At 34.4% G+C, this 21,496-nt stretch overlaps 2 protein-coding genes across 3 annotated transcripts in view; one reads left to right on the top strand and one right to left on the bottom strand.

Annotated features, from left to right (window-relative positions):
- Nucleotides 1-33: 33 nt before the first annotated feature.
- Nucleotides 34-6,010, top strand: trmt5 (tRNA methyltransferase 5). Of its 2 annotated transcripts, none has more exons than NM_001145583.1 (5): nucleotides 34-88; nucleotides 1,733-2,331; nucleotides 4,629-4,753; nucleotides 4,839-5,481; nucleotides 5,808-5,971. In NM_001145583.1, the coding sequence occupies exons 1-5, from the start codon at nucleotides 69-71 to the stop codon at nucleotides 5,861-5,863; spliced, it is 1,443 nt and encodes a 480-aa protein (NP_001139055.1). In that variant the 5' UTR covers nucleotides 34-68; the 3' UTR covers nucleotides 5,864-5,971. The 2 variants fall into 2 exon arrangements, with proteins under 2 accessions (NP_001139055.1, XP_087134302.1); XM_087278176.1 differs by having other exon boundaries at nucleotides 35-254; nucleotides 5,808-6,010.
- Nucleotides 6,008-21,496, bottom strand: part of mnat1 (MNAT1 component of CDK activating kinase) — a 33,651-nt gene continuing 18,162 nt past the window's right edge. The window contains 2 exon segments of the mRNA NM_001006100.1: nucleotides 6,008-6,304; nucleotides 17,953-18,074. Of these exon segments, the coding sequence (NP_001006100.1) occupies nucleotides 6,190-6,304; nucleotides 17,953-18,074 (237 nt within the window). The 3' untranslated portion in view covers nucleotides 6,008-6,189.

The raw sequence follows: 21,496 nt of genomic DNA, 5'->3' as shown, positions 1-21,496 counted from the left end.
GGTCAATTTATATTTTCCGTCACAGACCCAGGTCGCATAGAAATGACGTAGGATAAACGCGTGTTCACATGGCAGCAGTGTGGAGAAGGTGAGCTGTGGCAGTTTGTTTTTAATATAAGGATTAGGGTAACGTTATATGTTTTTATGTGCGTTCGTTGAATAACGCAAATGAAGCTCTGAGGTTATAAGTCATTCTGTAGGATGTCACTAGGCGTAGAAAACAGATTGCTGTGCATCCATGTACACTAAATTTGGTAGGCGACGTTACTTCCAGGATTTCGCTGGACATTTTTAAATGGTTTTTACGAACTAACATTTATGATTCTGCGGCAATATTTGTGTGTAACTTATGTGTTGCTTAACAGCAAAGATAAACAAAAAACATTGTTAAGGAAAGTATATTACTTTTTTATCTAAAATAGAGTATTGGGCTTCACCTTTTACATAAAAGCAAGTAAAAGAAACGGTTGAAAACTCAACAAGTAGTGTACACTAGCAAATCAATTAGCATTAGAAAAGAAAATCTTGCTGAATTTTTTTAGCATGTGAGAGCACTGCATTGTGTTTCCCAATACTATTAAAAATGCAATGTTTTTATTATAAAATAAGCATTTAATTCTCTTACTAATAACTGATTACTGAGTGATTTAGGCAGTGCTCAACAATAAGGACTGCCCAATGGCCCAGGGCCAGCGTGCAAGATAGTAGACATGATCATTACTGGCCCGATCAGGCGACTTTGTCAATTGCATGCAAAAACAGTCTTCGAAAAGTCTTCTGTAAAGTTGTAAACACCATATTGCTTTTCGGTTCCTCTTATGTGATTGGATGTTGTGAGCATGTTATTTTTTTTTGGTAACCTGATAACAACAAGTGCAGCAAAGAGGCGGCAACTTCAAATTATGAGGCTAAAAGAAAATGTGTTTTTTAACATCTTGGAAGCAGACATTTATATTGGTACAACACAACAACAAAAAATTAAGTGATGTTTTCCACTGTTTGCCGTCAGTTTGGCAAGTGAGCCACCATTTTTAAAATAATTTAGAACTGCAATAAAGAACATGCACATTTTCCATACTGCTTTTTGTTTGCATAACACTTAGAATTTTGCTCATTTCACATTTATTAAAATTTTTTAAATATTTAAATTCTGGATTTGCAGATGCTATTTTTGACACACTATTTAAAATATATGGCTAAGAAATAGCTATGAACTTCTTTTTTTCAGGCCAGTAGAAAAAATCTTTAACGCTGGATTTAGGGCAACTAATTATATACATTTTATGCAAGCTATGTGCTACACTTTTGTTAAAATAAAATAATTTATTTTTAGCATCATAAATGGCAAGATGGCTGTTTGTGCATCCAAGTAAAACTTTACTAATTCTTTTATATTCTCACTATATATCATTCGGTCCATGGACTGTTGTATGGGGGTTTCATGGTGTTTGGCTATTTGAACACAAAGGCTGTAGCATGTAAACAGACTGATGGTTTTCAGTGGTTCACTGACTGGGAGTGACAGATGCATAGATAAAGTAACTACGAGTTTAGCGATTGATTTAACGCACACAGCCTGGTGGACTTTGGCTAAATGTACAGGTAGCAATGCATCCACAGCTGCTTAAAATCTGCAGGACATCTAAGGCAATTTTAAAAATTCTGAACTTTTTTCCTCAATAAATTCTAGGTACACAGGCCATAACTCCATCTCTCTCTTTTTCACCAACAGATCTGCCAGACTTTTCATCCTCCTGCAGAGACATCACAGTTGTACATTTACATCTCAGAATTTAAACCATTTTATGAGGTCTCAGAAAGTCATGACTGACCAATCACAGACCGATCTGGGCCTCTTCAAGCCCCCTTCCACTGTACGGGGCATGACAGAACTGGACCGCTCTGCTTTCAATCAGACAGTGAGCGTTCCCGCCATACGGTTACCAACCAACATTCTCAACAAAGCAGTGAAAAGTTTGAAGAAAGTGGCATTACAGAGGCCAGGACTCAAGCGTGTTGTGGAGGAACACAGTGAAGATGGAAATGCAGACTGTGGTAATATTGAACATCGGCTGCTGTTATTGGACCCAAACAGCATTACATCTTCAGACTCGTTTGGCAGTGATGAGGCAGAAGCTCTGAAAGCTTATAGCGTGCCTCAGGAGATCCAGAGCTATGAACTGAAACTCACCTATGAGAACTTTAAAAGCGAAGAGATTTTGCGAGCTGTTCTTCCTGAAGGACAGGGTGTGACATCAGGATTTAGCAGAGTGGGCCACATTGCCCATATGAACCTGAGAGAACATCAGCTACCCTACAGAAAACTGATCGGTGAGACAATATATAAACCAACAAATCACCTCATTAAGAAAACAAATCTGTCATTTAGTAAAGTTTCACAAACTAGTTTCGAAAGGAGCACATGAGATGATTGATCATGGCTGGTCTGCCATCTGTTATCATTAGGAACTCAATCAGATTATTCCAAACCTACTATAAACAGCCTGTTTAGAATAACTCCCTTATCTTCATTTTCCGAAGAATCACCCCATCCACCCCATCTTACCTCTTTACTCCTTTCCAGGAGGAGCTCTCGAGAACTACCTGATCTTGTACCTCCTTGCATGCTTTTCGACCAGGCGGGAACCCTGGGCTCATCCGTGCTCTGGGTTCTCTCCCAGGACAGCATGCCAAACCTGCTAATATTATCAAGCAATATCTAAGTGTGAACTCTTGAAAGGAAAAAAGGAAGTTGTGGCATGTTGCCAAATATGGTGACCCCTACTCAGAAGTGTTAAATGCAGAGCAAAAATTCTGAGTGCACATGCACACACACTGTGAATACACACCAGAAGCAGTGGGCAGCTAGTTTGGTGCCTTGCTCATAGGAGTCACCCCAGCAGTGGTATTGTGGGTGGTGAGCATGCTGTTTGATCACTCCCACCACCAACAGTCCCTGCTGGTGCCACGACTAGAACCTGTAACCTTTGAATCACAAGTCCAACTTTCAAAACTATATGCATTTTGTTTATTGTGGAGCAAAAAAACATATTTTGCTAAATGAAAGCTCAGCAGGGCCATTATTAATTGTTTTTAGCTCAAATGCTGTACAAATATATATTTAGTCAAATACAGATTTGGAATGGTGTTGGTTTACAATTATTTATATACTATATCTTTTAACAGTTAATTATTTTTTTTAATTGAATTTTGTTATTTAAAAATAAAAACATGAAATTTCTGGCCAAAGTAAAAATTTGGTGAGGTTTTGTTTATCCATCATCAACAGAAATCAGCCCAAACTAAAAAACCTGATCTACCATAAAACAGTTAACATAGAAAAATTACTATTGATAACCCAACCCAAGCGTCCACACAGCTGACTCATAAACTTTAACAGTTAAATGCGTGTTACTGTATGTGCATTAAATAGATGATGAACAGTCAAACTCTTAAGAAGCTCTAAATAAAGCTTCAATGTTATTTTTCAACTTTTCATTTTGGCCTAAACCAGGGGTCCAAACTCGGTCCTGGAGAGTTTATCTCCAACTTGCTTCAACACACCTGCCAGGAAGTTTCTTTTATATCTAGTAAGAGCTTGATTACCTGGTTCAGGTGTGTTTGATTAGGGTTGGAGCTAAACTCTCCAGGACACCAGCCCTCCAGGACTGAGTTTGGACATCTCTGGCCTAAAATATTTAGTGGTAAATGTTCTAGTGCACAGGTGTCAAACTAGGTTCCTGGAGGGCCACAGCTCTGCACAGTTTAGTTCCAACCCTAATTACACACACCTGATCAAACCAATTGAGTCCTTCAGGCTTGTTTGAAACCTACAGATGATGCTGCAGTCACATTTGAGTTTGAGCTTGCGGAAAAGCGGCGGGATTAGAAATAAAATAAAAAAATTGAAAAAGTGAGCGATTGGTCCAAGTTTTAAATTTCTGTCCTGAGAAGTCATGTTTTGATCCTCGGTTTGTCTCACGCAATCATGTAATGCGATTTCGCAGGTTAGAGTCCACCAAGCTTGAACGTTCTAACGCAGCTAAATCCGAAACTTGAAAAAAAATCTGATGCATTTGCGTGCGTGTGAATGGAAGTCTAAGGGGAGAAAAGTGCAGTGTGACCGCAGCTTTAATGTGTTGAATAGGCATGGGCCAGTATATAATTTTGATGGTATGATAAAATTGGATAAAAATATCACAGTTTACAGTATGGTGGTTACTGCTCTAATATTTTTTTTTTAAATGTCTGGGTAAAAAAAAACTTTTTTCCCCTTTAAACACAATATATTTTATTTTGAGAAACATTTAAGATATTTTGGAGCAATAAACATGTCAGGCTGAATATTTCAAATGAATCATTGACTTCTGCGGTCTTCATTAGTTTCAAAAACACAGATTTCATTACAATTTATTACAACATCTTTGATACTGTTGTCCTAACCTTGACTTTTCCAAACCAAAGTATACCTTGAAAAGGGTTATCGTCCCATGTCTAGTGTTGAAACTAAACTATGCAGGGCTGCGGTCCTCCAGGAACTCTAGGAGTTTGACACCCCTGTTTTAATGTATTTTAATTCCAGTCCTTCATCTTTCAGTTTGTTTTTGCTTGATTCGATTTTGTTCCAGGTCAAGTGATCATAGATAAAAACCCTGGCATCACCTGTGTGGTCAACAAAACCAACACCATTGACTCCACATACAGGAACTTCCAAATGGAGGTTTTGGCTGGAGAGAGTAACATGGTGGCAAAGGTTAGTTCACGTCACACATGGAATTAACCTAAATATTAATTAATAAATACACATCCGTGTATAATTAAAGTTTTTCCTCTTTCAGGTACGTGAAAATGGGGTATTATACGAGTTTGATTTCTCTCGTGTGTACTGGAACCCTCGACTGAGCACCGAACACGAGCGTATAGTTTCCCTCCTTCATCGAGGTGATACTGTAGTGGATGTTTTCGCGGGAGTCGGTCCGTTTGCCATCCCAGCAGCTCGTCGAGGCTGTGCGGTCCTCGCTAACGACTTAAACCCAGAGTCCTTTCGTTGGCTCCAGCACAATGCAAAGCTCAACAAGGTTGACCAAAAAATAACAACATCTAACTTGGATGGACGGGACTTTATCCGGGGGCCGGTCAGGGAGCGACTGCCTGCTCTAATGAAGGGATCACAAAAGATACATGTGGTGATGAACCTTCCTGCTTTGGCTCTTGAGTTCCTTGATGCTTTCAAGGGTTTACTGGACCCAGAACCAGACCAGAGTCTCTCTAACCTGCCTCAGGTGCACTGTTATGGGTTCTCCAAAGAGAATGATCCTCAGCGGGACGTAGTGGAGCGAGCAGAGGCCAGTTTAAAGACTAATCTGCAAGGACAGTGCTCCGTGCATCTGGTGAGGAACGTGGCACCTAATAAGGAGATGATGTGTGTGAGTTTTACTCTGCCGAGGGGAGTCCTGTACAAAACACACACCCAAGACAGAGGTAAGACACGCTGGTAGAAGATTAAAAGCATGAAGTAAATACAAATACACGGATAAAGTAATAATAAATACTTTTCAGTTCTGTTGGTATCCCAAACTTCAGCTTTTCTTCTTAATTGTGAGGGAAGAAAATATCTAAATTAAAAATTGCAAGTAAAAAAAAACACAATTACCTTTATCATCCTGTGGCAAAAAAAAGCTAAACTAATTTCTTACTATGCCAAATGCAATAATATAAGTGACTACTGTAATTTATAATTGATTTTATTAATTTGCTGAAAAATATTGCTGTAATTCCTGCTGTATTATGTGTTTCTTTCTCCACAGACACTTCAGAAGAGCCATGTCCTAAAAAACAGAAGTGTGAAGATTCAACGAACTGAATAAATTCAGTGTTTGGTTTACTTGCATGTTAATATGGTAAACCTGGAGTGTTTAGTTTTTTTGTTCTTTTAAATTTTTAAAATAAATTATCATTCCTGTTGCATTTCTCTGAGATGGTCATGCAACTAACTCTGACACGAAGAAAATCTTCTTGTGTTTATTTACCAACACCGCATAAAAAAAACAACTTATCAACAAAAATATCTGTACACCTATTATAGCTCACACCCTCTTAACAGAAAAACTGGGATGTTTCTTTCTCAAACTTCCAACTTCTCCCATTGTAAGTCTTTTGAAAGTCAGAACTTTCCATCCTTTTCCAATTTTACAAGGAGAAGAGGCCACTGAAAGCGTCCTGGATGGCCCGATGACAGGCCAGTCCTGATGTATAACCGCCAGCCTGATCCTGCAGAGACGCGGCGCGAACGTGATTCAGAAACCTGCACACACAGAGAAGACCAACAGCTGTAAAACTGAATGCTTTTATACGTTAATCCTCTAGAGGGAGCAGCTCTGTTGCTTTACCCACATGAGTCCATGAATTTCACAGACATGTAGAGGCAAACAAACAAATGTTATATTTTAATATAGAAATAAAATCATACAACAAAAAAAGATGACTGTCATTATAAAAATATATGTCCATACTATTCAATTTTTTTATATTTAATTTTAAAATACATCTTTTGTGCTCACATTTAAATTAATTAAAATGCAATTTCACTGGGTTGTCAAAGCTGAATTTTAACATGATCTTTCAGAAACCGTAGTCATAAAATATTATGAGAAATTATGTAGGCTTCATTATTACAACTAAAAGAAACTGTCCAGTTTTAATGTATTTTAAATTTAATATATCGTAAAATTAGCATCAAACAATTAATTGTAAAAAAATAAAAGTTCATATTTTCAATATATTATACTAATAATTATTATATTACTTATATTATTACATTAAAATAATAATTAATATTATTTGTATACTGTGCATATATTATATATGCATGACTATTGTTTAAAGTATTTGTATATAAATGTTTATAAATATGTTCATAAATATATTTCATTTGTATGTTTTTAGATTTTATGCAGATATTATCTTCGATACAATTAATCACGATTAGTCATTTGACAGCACTAAAAAATTATACAAAATACAGTGATCAAATTTCTGAAATTCTGAAGCACATTATAAAAAATGTATCCTATATTTTTTAAAATCGTTCTAAAAAATTTTTTCCAAATCTATGATTTCTAGAACATTGTGTCTTTACAAGGTCACAATCATTCCAGTTTTTCAAAATGACAGAGATGACAGAATAATGCAGAGTATGCCAGACAATGAGCCCTATAACACAGCAAAACATGTAACACAGTTTTACCTTGAAGCTGAAAACATTAAAATCATGAAATGGCCAGTTTAGAGTCCTAATCTAAACCTGAATGAAAAAAATATCTGGCAAATACAATTATGATGACAATTATGGCTAAAGCATGGTATAGCCACAACTAAATGTCATTCAAATTCTGAATAAAGATTACGTTATTTCTGTCAAAACAAATCAAATGTACCTGTAAATAATATTTTTTGTAACTAAACTAAAAGTATAAATGCAATTGATATAGATAAATAAATTATGTATATATTCATCAGAAACTACTTTTTCCAAATATCATTCCCCAAATTAACAACTACTGGTTACCCTCAAACCATCACAACAAGTGTTAGAGACCTAATGATTGTGGAAGGAACTGTGAGATCCCACACTATCCCAGCATCCAACAAGCTCTCAGGCAGCTGGAGTCCACAGCGGCCATTCATTACGAGAGGACTGAAAATTACATGTAAGCTGATACTACAGTGAGAGGAAGGAAAAGATGGAGAGGGTCAGGTAACATCAGAAACACTTAGGCTCCTCTCAGCTTCACACACACTTTCTAAACAAACAGAGATTACTGCTGCGCTGGAGCATGAGCTAATGCGCACTGAATGCTGCCTTCAGCTCTTCATCATTAGACCATAAACCGCATGCATACTTCCACATGCATACTTCCAGATTCTTTAGCTTTTAGTTCTGCCTCAAGTACAATAATATAAATCTGGTACTGTAATCAAAATAACACAAATCTGAAGAGCAGCAATATCATAAAAATAGAGCTATATAATTTGCATACAATACAAAAAACAACTGCATTAAATTTAGGATTAAAAATTAACATATGTAAAACAAAATAAAATGTCAGTAAAAGCAGGTGACCTTCAGGAAATGCACATTAGACCAAACTGTTGCTGCGTCTCAATTCACATACTATCCATCCTAAATAGTATTCGAAAATAAATATGTATGTTCCAAACAATAGTATGTTGAAAAGAGTATGCCAAAGGTTCCCGGATGGTTAATCATTTCTGGTAAAAATTCGAAGTGTAAAAGCGTCCATATTCTAACCGCTACTATTGCTCACAATGCATTGCAAGTTGGACGTGAATTTGATTAGAACAACTCAGGTAAAAAGTGTAAACAAACTACAAACATGGCGGACACACAAGACTTGAATGACTGTTAATCAATATCTAGCCAACTGGAATATATTTAAACTGTGTTTTCCGTGTTGTATTTCATCAACAATGCACAACAACAATGTAGACTAAACTTATATCAAGATATGTTTGGACATTACCTTCAGAATGCATAATTACTCAATGACCTGAGGAAAATTCTCTGCATGAAAGATTTGTGAATGGGAGATTAACCTGCTGCTGCTTCTCCAGGAAAGTAGTTCATTAAATATAAAAGAAATGTGGATGATGTGCGGATAATTGACAGGACATAACTAAGCAACATGTCCCAAAGCAAGCATTCTATTCAGTTACACACTCAAAAGTATATACTTTTCCTTTACAAAAAGGTACATACTTTTAGGTTGTTGTGTAATTATGTGAATTGGGAAGCAGCTTACATATTATTAGAGCTGATTTATTTCCCATAAACTCTACATAAGGCTTGCAGGACTAATTATATATATATATATATATATATATATATATATATATATATATATATATATATATATATATATATATATATATATATATATATATATACATAATTAGTCTATATATGACATATATGTCTATATGTATGTCTATTAGGGATGGGTCGATAGATGATGTCATTGTCCATCGTTGACGTCATCGCGATCCTCCGATACATCGCTGTATCTGCTCTAACACTGAGATGATAGTAATGATGATGATAATGTGTGTGTGTTCACCATCAGTGCGATTAGTTTCTCATTTAGCCTTTAATACTGAAGTGTGAGTGTGTGTTGGAGAGAGTTTGACTTTCCAAACACTCTGAAGCAGCTGTTGGACAATCTGTCATTTTAACAGGGTCAGTGTCACACACACATTCCTCAAGCAGATCTGATTGCCTGCACTGCCATGCTACACACAAACACAAACACGTATACATGGTTTACAAGGACGTAGGTATAATGTATTTTATACTGTAAAAAATACTTAATATATTGCCCTAGCCCTACCTTTAAACACAACTCTCATATAAAACCTCTGGCAAATTCCGAATGTTAAAAGTCCCCGTTAAGTGTGATTTTTAAAACATTTTGAGTTACACAAGGCATATGATGTCCTCGAAAAACAACTTTGTCATACCAGAGTTATACCCATGTCAATCTACAAATTTGTGTCCCCGTAAACCAAATGAACAAGTATACACATCAAATCACAATACCATAGCGCAAAAATCCTCCTTAGAGGAGTTTGCAGAGCAAGCTCATCTAAACAAGACCAACAATGTCCAAATCCGACATCCACCATAACATGATGCATCATTAAAGGTGACATATTATGCAAATAAGACATGACAAGTATTAAGTAATATAAAATGTGGATCCGGACATCCCAGTAACTTTCTCTGGGAAAAAGAAATCATTTATGAAGATGAGTTTAATGCTGTTTCTGAAGCACGAGTCAATACCACCGCTTCATACTTTATGACTTTGCCCATTTATGACTTTGCCACATGCTAATGCGGAAAAAGTTATTGTTGTATCTAACTGTACCCATGGAGACCAGGGGTCTGCTTTTCGTATGTGGATTACAATTAGCTGGATTTAGATATTGACGATTTGACATGATCCTGGATCGTTTCGTTCTTCAAAACTCATCCGATAGTTGTAGTCATAGCAACAGTTCTGGTAGCTCAAACCTGCTCCTCAGCAGGCTTATTTCATATGAACAGGATTAGATCGGGTCTTTTCATGCAAATACAACACTGAATGTATGTATCAAATGCTAATATGATTGTTATACACTTAGGAAAATAGTAAAATAGTAAAAAAAAAAAAAAGATATATATATATATATATATATATATATATATATATATATATATATATATATATATATATATATGCAAACTTATGCAATCTGCACTCTGAAATAAAATTGTCACAAGGTGATTCTCCCCAAGGTTTTCACAGAGAACAGATATAAATATGGACTTTTTAGATACATACGCATACTATGTTAAGGTACCAAGCAGCTTTAGTATTGTTTGTGTATAACAGTGGTCACCAAACTTGTTTCTGGAGGGCCGGTTACCTGCAGATTTTAGCTCCAGCCCTAATCAAACACACCTGAACAATCAAGGTCTTATTAGGTATACTTGAAACACCCAGGCAGGTGTGTTAAGGCAAGTTGGAGCTAAACCCTGCAGGGACACCGGCCCTTCAGGACCGAGATTGGTGACCCTTGGTGTATAATATTAGACATGCACAATATTCGACTGTTTTTTTAAAGGAATAATAATTTATGAAGTCATGCACGTGTTTTGACGGCTAATATGCCAGTGATTTGATGATTCGCAAAAGTTGCAGACTCCTTTACAGATATCAAATTGCTGTTTTGATGCAAAAATTATTGTATTCCTTATGCAGATTAAGACACTTGAATAGGCCTAGGCTACTATAATAAAGAAAATCCTTTTTAAATTGCTAAATACTCTTGACACATGAAAGTGTAAGCAGCCCACAACAAAGGTGGAAAGTTCTTGCGTATCATATTTAACAAATCGTTTACTATGAATTTTATGTAATTTTGCTCACATGGACAATTGAATATTAATCAGATGATGTCATCACACTGCTGTGCCGTCAGCCAATCGTTGCATTGCTGATCATGATTTCGAAGATCAATAGATCTGTACCACACAACACACACAGCGATTTCAGATCAGTTCATCCAGACATTTTAATCTGATTCACAAACTTGTTTGAAGAACCAAATTAGCCAGAGATCAGTTAACAACATTTAAAAGATCCCGGATCTGCCAAATCATCTTAGATCGTTTAAGCGAGGTATGAAGAACAGACCCCAGAGGTGTCTTTAGATTAATTCTGAAGATTTTCACCATCAGCATAATTCATAAACGCACTGTAAAATTGTGAATACACTGTAAAAAAAGCGATTTGTTTATATTTTCTGCAAACATTAGAGAACTGTAATAGTACAATGTTTATTTACACATCAGAACAGAGCATTAACATGTAGGTCAATAAGTTTAATCAACTTTACTACAGCTACACTAAAAATATCTGTAGATTAACAATTTTTTGTGATTCTTGTTTGTATTTTTCCCTGTTTATATATGATTTTGAATTGCATCGGGACCTTGAACCTTGGAACGTTGAAAAGTTTGAAAAAGTGACTTTTATGAACATTTTTAAACAGTTAAAGTGATATATTGCCAGGGTTGGTCTTGTACAGGGCTCAGTATACATGAGTACACCCCCTACAAATCTCTCATTTATATTAATATTTCTATAGGATGCTTTACAATATTATATTTGTGCATATACAATAGTCAATATTTGAAGTGGACCAAATCTGGAGCTAATCCAACAAATAATTTACGATAATAGTCTAAAATTAGTAGCCCAAATCTACATGTTAGTAAAAAAATATTAAATAAGAATAAAAAAGGAGCAAAAATCAGGAGAAACTAATTTTTTTTTCGCAGGAATTTAAATGCATTAGCTTTATATTTTTAAACATGTATATTATATTACTGAGAAATAGATAAACATATTCATTTTCAAAATGGGGTGTACTTATTTATGCTGAGCACTGTATATTATGGTACAAAAACCTTGGAATAAAATGCCAGAACATTTTACACACTTATTTCTCAATAAATTATTTCTTATACATTATATTATTTCAAATAATAAAATGTCAATAAAAGCCACCTTGTTAAATTGTAGAGTTGAATTTTCAACATAAAAAGTCAACAGAGCAGAGAGGAAATATGTAAACTATTTACAGGTATTTTTTACATTGTACATAAATTTCGTCACTAAATCTTTAATAATGTCCTGATACAGTCTAGAATTTTTTTTGAATGCACACTGGGTTTGCCATCAAAGTTCAGCCGTCTCTAGCTAGCTCTTACACAGAGAAATGGGAGGTGGACTGGGCATTTGCAAGCCAAATTTACTATTGAAGCCAAGGCCAGAATCTTTGTTTTAAGCTAGTTTGCATAAGCAAATTTCAAATCAGGCTCCTCAAAATTTAGTTTCCAAAAAAAAAAAAAAAAGTAATTTCTTCAGTCACTGACCATTCTTATCTCACATTCTTACTGTACTAAATCATTCACACTAGGAAAAAGTCGTATTATTTATAAAAGGACAGTCCTGTTCTGGATATTTATATATAAAACTATAAATGTATTTCGCAGCACAATGAAACTTAATATAATAATTTATGTTCTTTGTATTTTTAGTAAGTTATCTGCGTTCTTGTTTTAACTGTCTGGTCATTAGACATGCTTATTTTAACAATATCACTTGTACTTTACTACCTAAACAAATAACAATCAAACAGATTTATGTTGAAAAACACAATAAAGCTACTGAGCATGTCCATACACGCTCCCTCTTCTGACTTGCTGATGGATTACTTCCTGTCTGGCACAAGATGACTTCCTGTATGGCAAGTGTGTTTCGAAAAAAAATGTAGTCTAAACATTGGTATGGTGATGAAAGTCGAGACCCTGGCAACTGCTCTGACCTGGAGGATATTATACCAATAAATGGTACTACTAACTTCTAATTTATAAATATTTAAAAAATTAACAATTAAATTAATAAAACATTGGAGCATTTCAATAATTCAATAATCACTATTATTTAATCAGTTACATTTAAAAAATATATAATATATATTAATAATATATATCATTATTATGCAGTGTGGTCCAAATATATTTCAAATAATGATGAAAAAAAAAAAAATATATATATATATATATATATATATATATATATATATATATATATATATATATATATATATATATATATATATATATATATATATATATAAATATATAAACTTTTATTGAAATATGGCACAATTGGGTGTTGGCATAATTGGGCATAGCTTTGCATGGACATAGGAATATTAAAAACTGTTTAAAATTATTTAAGACCTACAACACAATATTTCAATGAATCTAAGACTTTTAAAGCCCTAAAATTTGGTTTTTGAAATGCAAGATGTTTTAAGATTTTTAAGACCCTGCAGATACCTTGACATACAGTTGAAGTCAGAATGATTAGCCCCCCCTGAATTATTAGCCCCCTTGTTAATTATTTTTTTCTCCAATTTCTGTTTAATGTAGAGAAGATTTTTCAAACATATTTTAAAACATGATAGTTTTAATTACTCATCTCTAATAACTGATTATTTTATCTTTGCCATAATGACAATAAATAATATTTGACTAGATCTTTGTCAATACACTTCTATAAAGTGACATTTAAAGGCTTAACTAGGTTAATTAGGTTAACTAGGCAGGTTAGGGTAATTAGGCAAGTTATTGTAAAACGATGGTTTATTCTGTAGACTATCAAAACTAAATATTGCTAAAAGGGGCTAATAATTTTGACCTAAAACTGTTTTTATTCTAGCCAAAATAAAACAAATAAGACTTTCTCCAGAGGAAAAAATATTATCCGACATACTGTGAAAATGTCCTTGCTCTGTTAAACATCATTTAGGAAATATTAAAAAAAAGACAAAAACTTTAAAGGGGGGCAAATAATTCCAATATTATTAATTCTAATAATTATAATTTATATTCATTTCAAAATTTGTAACTTAAAGATAAAGCACAAAAACTGATTCACATTTTTATTAATAATAAATACATGTTGAAAATTAGATTAGCATATAAGGATTTGCATAAACACAGAAACATCAACTTTTAAAACAGAAAACGAGTTTAACAATCAAGGATGTAATGCAAATAAAATGTGTCATAATATATGTACTTTTATGTTCATTTTCTAAAGTTAACTCTATCAAAAGTGACGAATCCCAAACTTTTAAATGCTAAAAATGTAACTTGAATTATTTCAAAAAAATGAAAAAAGATTAAATAAACAAAGACTTGCACACAAGCTGTGTCCTGTCTAATAACTAATGTCTCTGAAACTAATTACCTTATCCAAACCTCTGCAGACACGTCTCCAAACGCGCCAGAGACATCACTCAACACTCGCTATGTGTGTGTGTGCTTCCTGAGAATGTCTGATGGAAAAATTACTGATCCATCAAGGCCAAAACCAAAACTGAAATGTACTTGCATTACGCAACATTGTACAAGTAAATGAAAAATGAAGCTATCTCACAGAAAAAAATGGAGAGAAAAAACTCTGTACTCTCTGTTCAAACAAAACACATGTATAACCGACTGCATTTAAAAGCATAGAGTGTGAAGAAGAAGAAAAAAACTTCAACTCAATCACCTCTTTTCAAGACACACACACACACACACACACACACACACACACACACACACACACACACACACACACAGCTGTCTTTAATAAAAAGCCCCACCCACCAGTATTTATACAGGTACAGAACAGGGACGGACACAGAGGACGGGGTTCGCCCCGGGGGGAAGGAGGAAGTGAATACATACATGACCCTCCAAAAACACAAACCAGTCCAACATAAATCTCCACTAACTCACTGTCAAAACACACCAAGACAAATAGCAAAAAACAATCCGTCTCTCTGTCAGCCTCACACATACACACACAAACACTCAGAGACTCGTCCGCTCTCCACTTCAAAAGACTGAAGCTGGTCAAATTCTTTGATGCAAAAAAAGAGAAACGAAAAAAATACCCTGAACTATGAAGAAAAAGAAACAAAGAGAGAATGATCCACCCTATCAGTTCTTTTCATAACCCTCACTCTTTTTCTTCTCCTGTCCTCTGCTTTTCAGCTCAAACCACATCACAAGATCCTCTGCTGAAGATCCTGATGTGTGTGTGTTGGTGGGGTCAATAAAAGTTAAGCTCTATCAACAGCATCTGTGATAGAAATACACTTACAATGGGAGTCACCGGGGCATTTTTGCTCTCTAGACTTCAATCATTTTGAGAATGGGCAATTGGTTCTCTGTTTTGACCCATCCCAATACACACAGATGAGTGAGAAATGAGAGCATAAACCCGGAGTGAGCAAACACCCAGAGCAGAGGGCAGCTATTGCTTCTAGTGCCCCTCAGCATGATATCATATGTGAGAGAGAGTGCAGTTCATGCCCGGGACTAGAACCTGTAACCTTTCAATGATAAGTTCAACTCCCTACCCATTAGAGACCCAACTTTGAGAGTCAAAAAAACATACACATATCCTGATGATACACTGAGGTCTGATGAAGCAAAATGACAGACAATATCTATCATGTATCAATTGAGCTGATCTAAACTTTTGAGTATGTATGATGTTTAAGTACATGCACTGTAAGTCAGAAATCTTATGCTCAAGATTGACAATGTTGGCGCCAATGGTGTAGTGGTTAGTGTGTCGACACATGCACTCCGGTACTCGCGGCGACCCGAGTTCGATTCCCACCTTGCGGTCCTATGCCGATCCTTCCCCCCTTTCTGCTCCCCATGCTTTTGGGTCAATAATCTCTACTGTCCTATACATTAAAAGGTGAAAACCCAAAAAAAATTATAATTTTTTTTTTGACAAACAATAAGCCAGGAACATCTTCAGTGCCTAACGGTGAGTAAATTAACAGCGAATTAAAGTTTTTTTTTTTTTCGTATTTTCACTATCCCTATAAGGTAGAGCTGCACAATTAAACCGAAAAAAGCTAAGCTGATGTCTACTTTAGTGAACAGAACATGCATAGGCTGTGAATAACAGGTAATAAAGTTGTAAATAACGTTCAGTTTGTTGCACATGGTGATGGTTTGGGTGCCACACAGAAAGTATGATTTGCATGTATATCTTTTTTTCTCTGTGATGGCAGCCATGACATGAGCCGCACTCGGCATTAAAAGTGAAACTGAAAGTGTGCACATCATTTAAATGATCATATCGCATTTTAGAGTTATGATTACAACAAGCATTTGATACGTTTTTCTTTCATATCGAACACAAAGTGTTGTGCTTGAGAATAAATGTTTACAGAGTCAGTATAACAACTCTAGCCTATATAATGCAAGAGGGAATCTGATGTTGACTAATGTTTCATTTAACCAGTGTAAAAATGGTCTAATAATGTTGTCAAAGACAAATGACAAGCATAATTCAATTTCAACTGTAAAAATTCTGATGTAATCACTTTACTGCATTAACAACCAGGACCAATTTAAAGTCCATTCCAGTCCACAATTACAAGTAAATGCAATATTTAGCATTTTGACCAACAGTAGACTACACATAAGTCTAATATTATTATTGTTGTTTTACCATATGTTTGAGAAATATTAATAATAATAGCCTACTCATTAACCTTTATTTTATATCTACAGAATCGTGAGAAAACCGTGAGCTTGTTTTTAAGCAAAAAAAAAAAAAAATCATGATTCTCATTTAAGCCAGAATCATGCAGACCTACTATAAGATATTTTATACCTTGTATTAAAAGGCACACAATAACTAAATCAAAACAAATAAAAACAGACAAAGCATATTTCATCCAAAACTAACAATTATTTTTGTGTGAACTACGATAATAATTTTGTAACTCATTAGTCATTAGTAGACTTTAACACTGACTGGATCTCTTTGCTGAAGCATGCAGATATTAAATTATTCTATGAGTAAATTTAATTAAATAACATTTGGAGAACAAATTACTGCCCTAATGAGAGGTTCTCACTAAAATAGCATCAAAGACCAAGCATGCTTAAGAGCAAGAATGTGACTTTCAGAGAAAGTAAAACTTTAGTGAAGCGTGAAGCTGCAAGCATAGCGAAAATGTCAGCAGACTTCCTGTTTACCCTGGGAAAGGTGCACCATGGGAGATGTGGTATATTAGTTTAAATAAGAGGTCGTTTATACTTGTCAAACCCACACAAACAATCACTTGCAGAAAGGAAAGAGATAAGTTACAAAAGGGAAACAACCTATGCATAAAAAGGTAACTCAATTTAAATGGAATTCAGCCTGTTCCTCATTGAGGTCTAATGAAACTAAATGATCAACTGGCATAATTACCAAGGACCACGATTTCATATAAGAGCTTTAATGAATTAAGCTTTTAATAAATCCACTCTGGATGGACTGAGGAGGAGTAATATTGTAATGTAATGTAATATAATACAGCTCAATAGAATACTTAATTCTGGTAAAAAAATTATGACATTCCACAGTATGTTAATCCCAGATAACAACTGATTAAACTAATAACACAAGCTCATCCGGGAAATTATCTTGACCATCAATGAAAATATTTATATCCTTATGACACTTCTTCATATATATCCTTCTGCTCTTCTTCATTGTTAAGAGCCATGATTAAACTGTATTAATAATAATAATAATAATAATAATAATAATAATAATAAAAAGGTTCATGTAGGCTGCATCCAGGCGTTTGTTAAGAACAAATATTTCTTTAGAAAACTTTCCATTTATTTAAATAGTTAGTGCATTAGTATAGCTCAGAGTTACTCTGCGATAACAACCGGCTGGATATACATTATCCCTTACATATAACACAATACATTTAGGAAGTGCAAGTGATTCTTACCCTTTTCGGCCTAGCTGATCCAATTCTGGAACAGGCGGCCCATATGTGTCAATGTACAGAGGCTGATAAACATATAAAACTTCCTCCACGCGGGACACAGAAGCCAAAGATACGGTCTGACCCTAAAGAAAAGAAAAGGAAAGAAACATTTTTTCAGTTTTTTTTTTTTTTTTTTTTTTGCAGTATGAAAAATGTGCAAATAAAAAAAATGTAGCAAATGTAAAAAAAAATGTTAGCATGACTTTTTTTTATTGGTTAAGAGCTCTGACCGCACCTTTGACACTTCTTTTAGTTTAGGGTGTTTGGAGAATCATTTGAAAGTAAATAAGTACATTTAGATGTTCAGAGCACTAGAACGTTGCAATCAGCGTGCTTCATTTTTTAATTGGCATCATACAGCACCATTGGAGGTGAGTATTTAACACACTCACTGGGTATATTTGGAACGGTTAATGCATATGACCTCATTTAAACAGCACCAACAGACATTCTGTCTGAGATGGAGTCACACACATGAATGAATTAGTGCCAACAAACACACACACATCCCTCTGTGGATACAGATCCAAGCAGGGGATCTAAAGATGTATGACAACATCACTCACCGCCAACACACACACACACACACACACACACACACACAAGGGACAGTGGAGTTGCTGGAGACAGACAGAAACCACAGCATGGAAGGAGTGTGAGTGTGTGTGTGTGTGTGTGTGTGTGGAGAGGGAATTTCCAAGGGAGAGCAGTTCTTTACTTTGGCCTCAAAGTACTACACACATTTAAACAGCAACAAAACAGAAAAGTAAAATAATGGCAGACAAAACAGGGAGAACATCAGCAATACAAGTTAACAAAAGGTAAAACTGAGCAGTAGAGAGGAAACTTTATGATCTGTTAATTGACTGTGCTATAAAAAATTATGGGGCATAAGCAGCATCAATTCTTACAGCACTTAACATAGGTGAGTGAATAAGTTTGAGGCCAATTATTTATTAAGTTAATACTTTTATTCAGCAGGGAATTCTTAAAATTCAAATAATAAAGATATTTTACACACTTTTTAATACTTAGAAAAATAAGTAGTGTATGTGTGGGGGTGTGTGTATAAATCAAGTATAAAATAAAACATAAAATAAATAAATAAATAAAATTAAAATTAATAAAATAAAAATAAAATAATAAAATAAAAATAATAAGATAAAATAAAAGATAAAATAAAACAATGAAATAAAATAAAATAAAATTTAATTTAATTAAATTTAAATGTAATTTAAATTAAAATAATATAATCAAAATAAAGTTAAAATTAAATTAAATCTTATAATAAAAATTCCATGTTATTAAATAATTAAAATAAAACAAAAACAAAACAAAATTTAGTTAAATAAAAAAGTATTCAAGTAAATTTAAAAATGGGAAGAAATGCAGTGATTTTCATGATTTAATCAGCAAATACTGATAATAACAAAAAATGGTATAAGAACATCAAGCACTAAAACCTTAGAAACACACACACACACACACACACACACACACACACACACACACACACACACACACACACACACACACTTAGGTTCATAAAAAGTTGATACAGGACTTATATAATGTAAAATTAACACTTAAACTTACTACACACAAAGGCTTACGATCCATTATGATTTCAAAATAAGAAACATAAATTCTCCTGTCTTCTCTTGTCACACAAACACAACTCGTCTAGAGCTTTCCATGTCAACACATACACCCCATCCCAACATAGATTACCCTGTCAACAGCCTGATAACAGTGGAAAACTCTTCAGAAGTCCAATCACACAACAGTAAGCCACAACCGCATCTTTACCAGCTCAAAAACAACCATCTGCACTCAACATTAATGTGAGGTGTTGAATATCTATGTGTGTGTGTGTAAAGAAATGCTGCTGATTCTGTGCATGTTGAGTGACTAAAGATACATATTCACTCCCCAGTGCCCTTAAAACAGAGCTGGCAGCTCGATCCATCTTCATTACAGTGCGGGGGTGGAGGGAAGGAAATCCCTGAGCTCAAACACCCCTCTGGTTTGTCTATGCAGTCAGTCTGAGCAGTTACACACTGTTTAACGGGGCCTTGTGTTCAAATCAATCACATATCTGGTGTGTTTCGACATTCAGTGCCGTCCAGTGCTTTAACCTCACCCCTGGCCGGCCAGTGAATCGGCCCATATGTTTGACATTAGCACATAGTAAACATCTTTTTATGAGGTGGACTTGAATTTGTACATTTTGAAAAATAAACCGTCTCCCCTGGATCTGCGTTTTGGACTTCTGTCTCGCGCAGAACATTTTGACTGGCACAGGACAAACTCAATGAATGCAATGGCTCATTTGTTTGTTCATTCTGCGGGTGTGATAATTTTCCTTACCATTTCAACAAATACCAGAATTATTCTGAGGTGTGTTTGTCTTGCTTCTTGCCAATGTTCACTTACAAGTATCAACCAGAAATTCTGTAATTAACTGTTCCTTCTCAAAGTTGGTTTCGGGAAAAATACCAAAAGAAGGCTCTGGTTAAAAATGGACTCGTAATCTTAAAGGGAACATATACACTACTGTAGAATTTCATTTAAATCAAAGCCTTTTTAAAGCAAATTTTCAGGCTTTAATTTAATAGTTGTTTGCTACTGTACCTTTAAGAGTTTATGTAAACTACTCATATGATTATTCCTCATACTCTATTCTCCTCGTCTCAGCATAGACCAGGTTTTGGTCAACTTTGGAACTTGCATACTTAAACATTAAAGCTGTATGACTGAAAACATTTACATTTTGGGGTAAGTAAATATATATAGATACAACTCTATAATAATAATAATAATAATAATAATAATAATAATAATAATAATAATACATGTGGTATACCAAGATATTCAATCAATCAAATCTCTGAACATAAAAAAGTAAAAGTAAGTAAAAGTAAAACTAGAAATATTTTAAATCAAATAAATACATTAAAACAAACTATATTGCATTCTAAAACTGCAGTATTATTTTAAATTATGTACAGACTTTTTTTTTATTTAGCAAATTTCATGAAACTTGCTACTGATCTCCATCTGAGATCTTAATTTCTGTTTGGCTACTACATTTTAATCAAACATGTATAGTAAAAAAACATTTATATTTTAAAAGTATAGATAGATTTGTATGATTTCAATTATTATACTGACTTTTTTTTTTAGCAAATTTTTTATTCATCCATTTATTTTATTTTCGGCTTAGTCCCCGTATTAATTAGGGGTCACCACAGCGGAATAAACCGCCAACTTATCCAGCACATGTTTTTCATAGCAGATGCCCTTCCAGCCACAACCCAACACTGGGAAACACCCATACACTCTCATTCACACTCATTCTCTATGGACAATTTAGTTTATTAAATTCACCTATAAAACTAGAAACAAGAAAACTTTAGCAAGTGTTTATTTAATTAAATTATGTCTCACATTGTCTATTTGTAATTAAGAAAATACATTAAACTAAATGTATAGTATTATAAAA

Source organism: Danio rerio, chromosome 13, assembly GCF_052040795.2.
Source record: "Danio rerio strain M-AB ecotype USA chromosome 13, GRCz13ab, whole genome shotgun sequence".
NCBI classification, from domain to species: domain Eukaryota; kingdom Metazoa; phylum Chordata; class Actinopteri; order Cypriniformes; family Danionidae; genus Danio; species Danio rerio.
This window is presented reverse-complemented; position numbering and strand designations above follow the sequence as displayed.